This window comes from Mauremys reevesii, linkage group 1 (genome assembly GCF_016161935.1).
Source record: "Mauremys reevesii isolate NIE-2019 linkage group 1, ASM1616193v1, whole genome shotgun sequence".
In the NCBI taxonomy this organism is placed as follows: Eukaryota; Metazoa; Chordata; order Testudines; family Geoemydidae; genus Mauremys; species Mauremys reevesii.
Genome location: NC_052623.1, coordinates 36501640 through 36514435, shown reverse-complemented (window position 1 = coordinate 36514435; position 12796 = coordinate 36501640). Strand labels below are relative to the sequence as shown.

Here is a 12796-nt window from a genome sequence, read left to right as displayed (position 1 = left end):
AAAACAATGGGGGGAAAACAACAGCATATACTTGGTGTTAAGGTTTTTTTTGGTGTATAGGACATTTGAATTTTAGTACTAAATAAGCGTAATTGCTATTCACTCGTAATATCTGATGCATGACTACACCATCGTAGCGGAATCCCTCAAAAACTACAATAAAAGGAACTGGGGACTTAAGTGCTGTGATACAGACGTCAGGAAAATATCAAAGGACAATCTCTTGAATTTTCCAGTTTGTTTGCTGGTAGCACACAATACTGTACTTGGATTTAGCTCCTGCAATTTTACACACCAGTTAGTGGATTGTTTTTAAACATACCCATGCAATCAGTGATTGCTCTCTGTGATACCCTGCCACCCCAATATTCACCACTGTCATGCAATTAGGATATGTTTTGTACAAAGGCTGTCTTGTGAGGTATCAGTCTAAAAGTCTTGATCTGCTAGACATTAATATCTCATTGGAGTGTATGTGTTATCGTCATGTGACGGTATGAAGTTTGGCTATGTATGTGTTACTGAAACATGTTGTGAGGTTGAAAACATGCACAAGCAGCCTTTCAGGTACAACAGTAAAAAAGGCCAAACAATGTTAATGGCTTACTGAGGAAATGCACACAGGCACAAGGTTTACCCCAGGAACTGTGTACAATAGAAACCTCTCAGAGACAGCACTACACAATGGGAACTGTTTGACCCAGTTTATGGCAAAAGAGCTTTCTGGCAAGTGGGAAGAAGATATAAAACAGGGACAATGACATCATGAGGGGACCTCACTCTCCCTGAAACAACACACCTGGAAAAGCTGAGCGGCAAGAACTGAACTGTGGGAAGTGATGGTCCCAGCCTAGAAGGATCTTTAGCCTGTACATGAAAACCTGGGAAAGCCAAGGCAACCATTGCCTTAAGAATCTGCCAGCCTGTTTATCACTCAGAGTGAGACTCTGCTAATTTATATCCTACCTATCTAGCTCAGGAGTTAAGGTCAGTTTGTGGTTTTATTTATTTACTAAAGTAATCTGCTTTGATCTGTTTGCTACCACTAACAGGCACTTAAACTCTCTTCTTTGTAGTAAATAAACTTGTTTTGTTTTCTATAAACCAGTGTGTGGAATTCATAACTGGGGGGTGAAAAGCTATGCATATCTTCCTCCACACTCAGGGAGGGGGTAACTTTCATGAGCTTATGCTGTACAGATTTCTGTGCAGTGGGAAACAATATAATTGTGGGTTTACATTCTGGGGGGCAGGGGGAGGTGAAGGGGAGGGGTGCAATTGAGTGCTGGGCAATCCCTGAGCTTCCCACACAGAGCTGACCTCAGTTCTGTATACTTTTGCAGCTGGGTATGACCCTGCCTGTGTGTGTACTAGAGGAGGCTTGAGGACCTGGCACAGCAGGACAGGGTGAAGGAGCCCAGGCTGGTGGAATGGGCGGGCTCAGTAGGACCCCAGTACATCAGGTGGCACCCCAAGGGGGGAAACCTGTCATGCCATCTTCTTTCTATTTTTGCTTTGGGGGCTCCTTCAGGCCTTAGTTATCTATTTAAACATTGTCAAATCTCAATACAGCAGTGAATTTGATTGCAGAATCAAATTAATAGTAATTAATAGAAACGCTGAAATCCTTTTTCTCCAGCTCAAACAAAAGAAACAAAACAAAAACCCAAACAAACCAGACCAAAGAAGCCAATTTTTCACTGTGGCATATTCATTCTTTAATGTAATGCAAGGAAGGCCTAACTCAGAAGAAGGTTGATTTATTTATATTTTTAATCCTATATACAGTCTTCTACAACTAAATGTCATCAGCCTATTAGCTCAGAGAATTGTTTGCATGCGCAATTAGCAGGTTAAATTCTGAGTCTACTCAATTTCTCTCCTACCCATGTTTCACCATGAATAGATAATGTAATTGATGTTCTGCCCCCAGGCTCCAAATGCCCGGTTGCTTTTGTGGAATATCTAGCATGTTTAAATTGATGTTATTGGCTCTTTTCACCTTGTGGACCTATAAAATATGTATCAAGGCTAGAATTAACAGAATTACTGGAACTGGCTGTGAGTTAGAAAATCACAGTATTATCCATTCCAGTGAAAGGAGCTATGAAGAGCAATCATGTTAACTAAATATGAACTAAGTAACAAGATTAGGGTTTAATTAGAAAATTAAGGCAAGTGGAAACCTGTTTATTATTCTGTCGATTACCTGATACCATTCCAACTATTGCTGCCAGGGGTATTTAAATACTGTACTAGTATAAAGTCCTGTTACTGATTTGGGGAAGATGGGATAAAAAATGAGGGGCAGTGAGAGAAAAAGACTCTATTCTCAAGTCAAGCTTGTATAAACCACTAACTTACAGCTGTCAATTTCCATTTAATTATAAAAAAAATGGTAGATTAATTACACATTCAATGCTGTTGTGGATTATCTGTATAGGCATGATCATGTCTTGTGGATGACAGATCTGTGTTGGAGGTGAGGCAGAATCACATTGCTCAACCGGGATGTGTGTTATCCCAGAGCTCTCATAAGCCCAGAGGCAGCCTGCCTACCATAAATGTGGAGTGCATCGAATGTCCTCACAGATTAACTGGGCAGCTCTGCTCATCAATGGGCAGAGAGGCTGGAGCCATATCTTTTTTAAAAGAATTAAATTTCCTTCCACACACGTTTTGTTGAAGGATTTTGATCTTCCAGTAAAACACGAGACCTTCTGAGGTTTCATTTGTTCCAAGGTCTTTCCATCTAGGATTTTCAGGTAAAAAAAACAGAAAAAAATGATTCTGGTTTGGGAAAGAAGCAGACAGGATGCTGTGGAAAAGCATTTACGGGAGTAAATAGGGGACTGACTGTGGCCAGTTCTTCCAGCCTCTCTGGCTTTGATAACTGCCTCTAGGAAAACCATCTTGAGGTTCAAGTTCTTAGTGGACAGTCTCAAAGGCTGGATCCAGTTAATTTCAGAAGGACAAAGTTCAGGGTCCAACAAGTGGTACCTGTTTGGAGAGTAGTGGAAGGTCACCGCCTGCATGAGCCAAGACACAAGAGGTAAAGCTATCACTGTCTTTAGTATAGGAAATCAAAAAGATCTTGACTATCTTCCTGAACTGCACCTTGCTGTGTATCAAGAGGAAAAATAAATACCCACCCTCCAGAGTAAGAGAAGGAGATACCAGCTATACAGGAAAGGACACTTGGCATGACTTTTTGATGTGAACTGGTCTATAAATAGGTTTATCTCATTGTTTAGTAATCTGCTGGAGAATTTCCAATTTAAGAAATTACCCTCATAGGGGAATTTTGGATAGGTTCGGGCAGACAGCCTGATGGTCCAGAATCTGAAGGACTTTTTGTGGAGAAAATTCAGGAAGGTGGAGTCTCCTAGAAGGCTCAGCGGGGGGTTTGAGCATTGGCCTATTAACCCAGGGTTGTGACTTCAATCCTTGAGGGGGCCACTTAGGGATCTGCGGCAAAATCAGTACTTGGTCCTGCTAGTGAAGGCAGGGGACTGGACTCAATGACCTTTCAAGGTCCCTTCCAGTTCTAGGAGATACGATATCTCCATTAATTTAATTATGTGGCACCCTTACATTTTCAGGAATCTGGACTGGTCACATGCTTCTGCAGTCACCAGTTGCTGAAGTGTCCTGCAGTAAAACTGGGCCCAAGGAATCTGGCTGTAAAAAGATGCCCTTTGCACTGGAGAGATAGGACCAGAAACTAAGGGGCAGAGCAATCTCACTAGTCCACAGGTAGCAGAGTGAATCTGTGGATTCCATTTTGAAGTTATGAGTTTTGATGAACTGGTTCATTCACTTCAGCTCAAATAAAGGGCTGATTCCTCCTCTCTTGGGAGCCAAGAAGCACCTGGAGAAAATCCTGGAAAATGCTATGCATTTTGGGTGTCAGAGTATTTGCAGGGAATGAGCTCTCCAGGCCTAGGAAAGGTAGGGCTGTGTGCATGTGTTGACTACTCTTCTGGGAAGTGAGGGAGTCTGAGAAACTCACCATAATATCTCTGGAGACTATGGAAATAGCCCAAGGATTGAAGAAAATAGCTTCCCAATGTGCTGAAAAAAATGTGAAGTCTGTGGGGAAAAAAGGGCAGAAAACACTAGGACTCCCATGGAAAAATGCTAGGGCAAGAGGTACAGCAAATTAGTTTTCTTTTTGCTGTGCCTCTTTGATGTTTCCTTCTCTGTTTGTTCCATGTTTCTTGATGACAAAAACCAAAACTCCACTCCAGAGGAGAGACAAAATGGCAGCCAGACACAATCAGAGAGGTTGCCTCCCATGTATTATTATGAGCTAGAAATCAAATGGGAGATGTGGACAAAGGAGCCCAAAAAGGTTACGGAAATACTTTTTAATGATTGGTCACAGTCTGTATGTCAGAACAGACAAGGAGAAGGAACACAGGTCCTGTACAATCACATACCAAGCCACAGAACATTGTCCATCATTTCCTATACCAGAAACCATCCCAGCAATTCAACCAGGTGGCTATTTGTACTGTGAAATGATATTCCCTTCATTCTGTCTCCTTTTGTGATACATAGGACCCTGGAACCTGAGGCTGAAGGACATTTAGAAGGCACTACCAAACATACTTTGGAGAGCTGTTGGGGCTATTTTTTTTTCATTTAGATTTTCCCAATTGTATTGAGAGAACACTTCAATTTACTAAGCATTCTTGAAAAGATGTGTGTTGACTAAAATCAGTAAAAATATAATATGAAAATGTATTAAAATAGAAAATGGTGTGTTGAAAATAATACGATGGAAAGTCCTCCTAAATTAAACAAAATTAATGTTAAAACACAAAGTAGGGTGGAAGAAAATTAAAGAAAAATGAGAAATAATGAAGGAATTTAAAAGTTTTCTGTTCAAAATGTTAAGGTGCAGTTTTCAATTAAAGACTCATTGATTATACTCCGTGGCCCGCTACTTCCTGCAGCTGCCATTGTCTGGGAATGGTGAACCGTGGCCACTGGGAGCTGCGAACGGCCATGCCTGAGGATGGTCATCATTAGCAAAATGTCTCACGGCCCGCAATCAGATTACCCTGATGGGCCACAAGTTGCCTACCACTGATCTACACAGTCTATCTAAACAAACAAGAATCAAGTCTTCTTTATGCCTGCACGTCATAACTCTGTAATCACATATCCATAACCTGAATCTTTCCTCACCCCATTCCTTCCTGGTATATGAGATAATTATGCTTGTCCTCCAAATCCATCATTTAAGCCCCAATCCTGCAACTGGATCTACTGGCATGGACCTCTGACTTCATGTAGAATCCAGTTTCAAGATTGTGGCTTTTGAATGTAAGCTATTCAATGCAGAGGCCCATATTTTTCTGTGAAGCACCGGAGAATTTTGAGGCCCTGTAAAATTATGAATAATGTGTAAGTTTGCTACTACTGATATCTATTTCAGTTTTCCATAAACATAGTTCATTAAGTTATCATTAGGAGTAAACATTTTAAAACTCTCTTCCAATATTTTAACAAATTGGAAAGTCATCCCTTGTTGCAATTTAAAATAATCTTCCCCCCTTTTTTTTTTAAATCCCAACAAACAGACAAAAAACTGGATAGTGTTTTCACTAATGAAAAGGAGGTGGTGGCAACCGATTTCTGGTTCACCAGGCTGTCTTTAACACATACATTGAATGACAAATTCACTATTTACTTCAGCTTGTTCCAAAGCCACAAGTTGATTTATTGACATTTGTATGGGATTTAACATGCTATGCTCCAAAACACACACTTACAACTAGAACAATTCTGTAGTTAAAAATGTTATAGGGAAAGAAAGAGAGCATCAAACTGGAGATGGGAGGATTTTAAAAAAATCATGTAGAATGACCCTATTTAAGTTCATTAGTCACAAAGTTTTCATTCAACCCCAAATACAAATGTATTTACCTGCAGCCTGGTTTGATCCTGGGCACTTCAGCATCTAAACACACATCTCTACCACTTAAGTTAAAAAAGCAGTAGTAGGCGGTTATCATTTATGTGTACCAGCCACTAGATAGGGATACAACACATACTATACACGTGTATCATCCAGTCCCAATATTCTTCCTCTACTGATTGTAATGTATTATTGATTGAAATCTCACAGCTAAAACCAAGAAAAAATTTGTGGAGATGGGGAGAACTTTTCATCAGGGTCATAGGGAAATGAGTTAGAAAATGCAACTTTCGTTTGGCAAACAACTGAAAAGAAATGAAATAAAACAACCCCCACACACAACATGACTGCAAACTACAGCATTAAATTTTCAAAACCCAGATGGTGAGAAAAATACTCATTCACGGCCTAAAATACATCTGGTCCATTAAAACACAGAACCATCCTTTTAAACACAGGATATGCATTCATAAATCTGAGTGAATATAAGCTTTTGGATGCAGCCTATCACCTGAGATAAGCTTCTCTTGGAATGTCTGTGTCCTCTCTGATTTGTATCACCTGCCTAACAAGAGAAGTAGTTAGAACATTTGGGTTCAACAGAATTAGTAATACTAGCGCTACATATGGTACAAAACCAGGGAAAGCATAAGGCTGATGGTAAAAGCTTTTCCAAACACTATTTAAAACAAGAGTAGGTCATGTAATTTTCATATCGTTTTCCTTCTCTCCCTTCGGACTGTAATGGAGCAAAGTATGAAGCATATGGAGTTCCTGCTTAAAAATAAAAGGAGAGAGAGAGAGAGAGGAACTGTGTGACCAAAAACAGAGTGAACAAGGCACAGAAGTTGGATAAAATGTATCCTTTGGCAGGAAGGAATGAAAATCCATCAACCCTGCATGGAGTTCTATGACTGTACAGTGAAACCTATTTTTAAAATAACAACAAAGTGGCCTTTTAAAACAGAAAAAAATGAAATGTTCTTTATTATGACTACAGATAATATATATATATATATATATATATATATATATATATATATATATATATATAAATCAGTCTATAAATAATAATAGGAGATATACCAATCTCCTAGAACTGGAAGGGACCTTGAAAGGTCATCAAGTCCAGCCCTCTGCCTTCACTAGTAGGACCAAGGACTGATTTTTGCCCCAGATCCCTAAGTGGCCCCCTCAAGGATTGAAGTCACACCCCTGGGTTTAGCAGGCCAATGCTCAAATCACTGAGCTATCCCTCCCCCTAACTACAGCTATCATGACTGTTTTAAGAATGACTGTTTATGTGTGGTTTCTATTGCAAGAGTGGGTGGGTGAGGTTCTGCGGCCTGCAGCGTGCAGGAGGTCAGACTAGATCAGTGGTGGGCAACCCATGGCCCGCGGGCCGCACGCGGAACATCAGGGTAATCCACTGGCGAACCGTGAAACAGTTTGTTTACATTGACTGTCCGCAGGCACGGCCGCCTGCAGCTCCCAGTGGCTGCAGTTCGCTGTTCCCGGCCAATGGGAGCTGAGGGCAGCCATGCCTGTAGATGGTCAATGTAAACAAACTGTCTTGCGGCCCACCAGAGGATTACCTGACAGGCTGCGTGCAGCCTGTGGGTGACAGGTTCCCGCCATTGGTCTAGATGATCACGATGGTCCCTTCTGACCTTAAAGTCTATGAGGCAATGAGTCTACAGACCAGTGAACTATGGCTCTAATGCACATAATTAACAAAGCTCAAAGGCTGACCCTACGAATGACCCCAGAACTATGAATGCAGATAGACTATGGCATTACCACTTGCAATCCTTACAATCTCCCCTCATGAAAAGACAGAAAACAGAACGAGACGTGACTAACCTATTCATCTAATTATTCCTATATACAAATGGTAAAACTGTAAGGTCAGTAGATGCCAGGTGTAGGCAGGGATAGAACCACGGACTTCTGAAGCTGACTGCATGATCCTCTTCTACATGCGCGCTGTTAGCCAAGGCTGTTGCAGACTCATCAGTCTCTATATGATCTAGGTGCCACTCGAGGGGGACAGAGCACCACACCAGCAGGCATGGGTTACAAAAGCATGGCTGGTTTCATTTAAGCTTGAAAACAACTACTCTATATGATTAACAGCCTACTTACAAGTCACTTAACTAGGGTTATCAGATAGCAACTGTGAAAAAATGGGACAGGGGATGGGGGGTAACAGGCACCTATATAAGAAAAAGTCCCCAAAAACGGGACTATCCCTTTCAAAATGTGACATCTGGTCACCCTACACTTAATGGAAAACAAAACAACCAGAAGTGATGGCAGGGAAAATCCTCAAGTGTTCAGAAGTTGAGATCCACTTGGATGCTTACTCCCAACCCCATCTCTGTCTCCCAGCCTTCTCCCTAAACATGTGTCCTCTCCCGATTTGTTCCTCCATCTAAATAGTTCAAAATAAGCTTCCCTCATGTTCCCTTTCTGCCACACACAACTTGCTTCTCCATCCCCCTAGTCTCTCTATAAATTGCACTTAACCTCCCAAAGTTTTGGACCCTTGCATTTCCAAGAGGTCTGAATAATGTATTGATTATGTGGATAGTGTTTTTTTGCTAAAGAGAAGATTCTCAAAACGGAGGCAGTAGCAACTGGTTTCTGGTTCACCATGCTGTCGATAACAAATTCACCATTTACTTCAACTTTGTCCAAAGCTCTTAATTGGTTTATTGACATTGCATGCCACAACCAGGAATGTTCTGGGGCTTCCCCAGAGGCGCACACACAATTCACTGTGGTATACAAGGAAATATCCAGAATGCACTGGAATACAGCAGCAGTGATCCAGCAGACACAGTAGAGGACTAGTAGGATTTCATTGGACTTTCAAAACAATGGAACTTGTGAAGGATTTATAGTGAAGAAAAGGGGACAGAGAGGGATGGCGTGACAGAAAGTCCTGGGAAGAGAAAAGAATAATGGGCATGCATGAGTCTGCAGCACAATGATGTGTGATCCTGTTCATAAACCAGCAGAGTCTCCTGGGAGATCATGGATCAAGAAGGTTAGAGGACAGCGAGCTGTATAAAGCAGAGGACACAGTGTAATGACCTAACACTTGAAGAAGGTAAGAGAGGGCTGGGCATCTTATCTGACATTTTCCCAAACTAAAAAAATAATTTTGTTTTGAATGAACAAGCTCTCCCATTGGGAAAAAAATATTACACTAGATTAGTGGTAATTGCCAACAGAGATGTCTGCAAGAGGCTATAGAAAGATATTCGTTTTTTAAAATTGCTTTATTCCTGATAGTTCCTGCAGAATAAACTCGTGGCTTTCAAAGTTCTTACCTGCTTCACTGGTTCTGATCACTCGAGATGGTGCACTGGGATCGCCAGTCCCGATTTTGTTGGTTGCTACAACTCTGAATTCATATTCCACCCATGGGTTCAGTTCTACTACCACAGCTGATTCCATATCACCACTTATGTTCTCTGGAACTGTAGAGAGCAAAGACAATGTGTAAATCATTAACTCACCTGAAACTTATGTGTAATATGCCAGTGGTGTGTGGAACTGAATTTTACAATATTAAAGATCCCTGGAGGTAATGGAAATCAATTGCTCAATACTCATCAGTTGTATATATATATATAAGTTTATTTAATGCTTCTGAAAGATAACTGATTAACTATTTGGAGACAAATCTTCTCTTTATCCACAGCTACAGCAGGGACAGCCACACTGCAGGCATGTTGTTAAGTGACATCCAAATGCAATTTTGAAATTTGGACCTTTTACTTTTTATCTTCTTTTATAATCTTATTATATTTTTTTATCTTTTATTTTCATCATCATCCTCTGCAACTGGTGTAGGTGGTTCCTATTCTCTTGAGTCATGAGTTTTGCTCAGCCTACTCATATTATGTTAAAAATCTTTCTCTCACCTGTTTTTACGGTCTGCCAGCCAAGTGAAAATGGGCTACGTGCTTGTAAGTTGTATGTGGAGATAGGGCTGTGGTTGTCTGCCCCAGGACTCCAGGACAGCGTCGCCGTGGTTTCTGTAATTTCCTCAACTATCACTATTCCTGGGGGACCTGGAGGACCTAGAAATAAGGTGGAAGAATAAGAACTGCACTGTCATGACAATTCAGCAGCACTAACACAGGATACATGTGTTTCCATAACAACATGATGCAGTTCAGTATTCATGAAATACATAGTTAAGATGCATATCATTGAGGTGGTTGATTTCTATGATTTCTGGTGACAAATTATGATTATTTCTATTTTTGTAATGCTTCATGAGGGAGAAGCAATTAACATGTCAGAGTGATAGCTGTGGAATTAGAAACAGGAATTAAAAAAAAATCACTAATTACTTTATTCTTTAATTTTTTAAAACCTAAGATAAATACAAATAAAATAGCAACATTTAAGAAGCATCTAAGGTTAAACTAAACAGCCATATGTTCTTTTCCTTCCTGATAACAGCCTTGCACCATCTACTTGCAGTCTTTCTTGCTCGGCTTCATCAGAACTCAAGTCCTGATCCAGCAGTTGCATTTATGGGGGCAAACCCTTATGCACATTAAGTCAATACACAGACCCTATTGCTGAAGGAAGGCTCAGACTGTAAACTCTTCAAGGTAGCAATGATGCCTTAAAAGCCCACAGCATGTCATGTGCTGTAAAAGTAATAAATAATAATTATATGAAATTAATAAATATAAAGCAATTTTTGGATGCTGTAGAGGCGAACACCACAGTTTGCTGATATGACAAATGAACCATGTTCAAAGTAAAACATGTGAATAGGTGTCTTGAAAACCACTAAGTTTTGATAATCACCAAATCAAGAATTCAATATATATACTGTCTCACACATTCAATCATTCCCTGCATCATCTAATAGCTTGTTTGAATGTTTTTTGTTTTTCATTTAAGCTAATATTCCAAAGGATATTGTTTGTTACAGGTTCCAGGAAAAAAAAAACCCAAACAACAAAATTGCTTTTCATCTCCTGAGAAGTGAAAAATATTTTTTTACTGTACTCAGCTGCAGACAATCATAATGAATTCTGTTTTATTTGCATATGTTATCTGATTAATTAAGATTGCTAACAGAGATGAGTCAGAACCAAAAACATGGATATGAGCACCCCCCATCTTCTCCAGACCTCAGTGTTACTGGACTTAGAGAACATATTAACTACCATACTGGATCAGTATCCTCTCTCCAGCAGTGGTGAGAAGCAGATTTCTCAGAGGAAGAGGTATGACCACAGTAAGGTTAGGTTTAGTATGCAGGTTCTGGGTGGTGTTGGTGGTCTGTGATATACAGGTCAGACTAGATGATCTGGTGGTCCCTTTTGCCTTAAACTCTATGCTCTATGCATAGGCAAATGTGGAATAATCTGACCCCAACATAAATCTTATCGTAGTCTCTTATAGTTAGAGACTGGCTTAAACTCTGAAGAACAAGGTTTAAGATTCCTTCTTTTTCTCATAATTATGACACATCTGAATATTCTTGATATCCATATAAATATATTTCTGAATCTTAAATTCTTGGTTTCAACAACTTCCTGTGGCAATACATTCCACAGTTTAATTACATGTTGTGTACAAAGGCATTTCCTTCTATTGGTTTTGAATATCTCACTTTTTAATTTCATTAAATGTAAAACAAAGTAATTTGTTATAACCAGTCTTGTGCCAAGATTTTCTATCAGTATGTATGTAATCATAAGTATATATTGGCTTCTTTTGGCCCTTCAGATGGCAATAATGAACCCTGCTTGAACTGATGCTAGCACCTCTGATCAAAGTTAATGGGAAAGTCAGGGAATATCTTGTACCAAGTGGATTTGGGGGTTAAACTGATGAACTCTAGGTTGTTTTGAATTTCAGAGAAAAAAGTAATAAACTGCATAATCTTCTCTTCCCCCTGAAATAAGTTATATTACAAAATATTTGTGATAATGAAATGGAAACTGTGTCATTTAAATGAAGCATTAGAAAACGGTAATCCTGTAGTGTCACCTATTAAATTATCTGGGCATTTGACATTGTAAGGTACATATATTTTTGCCTTGAATTCTAATGTGTAAAAAATATAGATATTGCTCAGTATCTTATTGCAAAAGAAAAATAAACAAGTTAACTGGACACTTCAGAGAATTCAGAGCCAACACACTAGGTGACTGGACTCCTTCAGTAGCACATGGAAAAATGCCAAGTTACACCCAGAGTGATGAAAGCAAGGGCACAAGTGGAACGTTAAGCCTGAGGACTTAAAAAGGTCTGGAAAATTTTGTAGCTGTGAGTCTTGCCTCACCAGGTGTGATGTTTTGCAACCACAAACTAGCTAGTATCACTTGACTTTACATTCCCTCTGATATTCCCTTCAACAAAATAATACTTGTATGAATTATGACAAAATAATTACAATCATGACTTTGCTGTTGTTCAGTCCCACCACTTCACTGTGAAGTTGTAATTTTATCCATTAACCATATATGTAGACTAAGGCATAGTCACTCCACATCCTCGGATTCCCTCCCCTGCCTTTATACTCAGTGCCAAGCCTAGCCTTTGGACTCAGTGCTTCACAGAGCATTTTCCCTTTGAACATTTTGCTGCTCTAACCATAAACAGGGCTGGACTAAAGCATAATACAAGGCTTCATGGGGCAGTGGTGGGCAGGGGACTCTGCTCTCCTTCTAGGGAGACAAGATGGCAGCAAGAGTGTCCCTATGTACTTACCCCAGCAGCTGGGCATGTATCTGCTTAAGTGGACAGGACTCACTGCACTCTTCTCCTGCCACACACAAAGTCTCCTGATGGGTTGCTGTTCACCTTGGCGTTAACACCCAT

The 12796-nt window shown here is 40.1% G+C and overlaps 1 protein-coding gene across 2 annotated transcripts in view; it reads right to left on the bottom strand.

Moving 5' to 3' along the window:
* The window catches only part of CNTN5 (contactin 5), a 965708-nt gene that overhangs the window by 55968 nt on the left and 896944 nt on the right, over positions 1 to 12796 (bottom strand). For both annotated transcript variants that reach the window (XM_039485717.1, XM_039485709.1), the window contains 2 exons: positions 9865 to 10023; positions 9268 to 9417 (listed from right to left, as the gene is read on the bottom strand). In XM_039485717.1, the coding sequence (XP_039341651.1) occupies positions 9268 to 9417; positions 9865 to 10023 (309 nt within the window). The remainder of the gene's footprint in view (positions 1 to 9267; positions 9418 to 9864; positions 10024 to 12796) is intronic.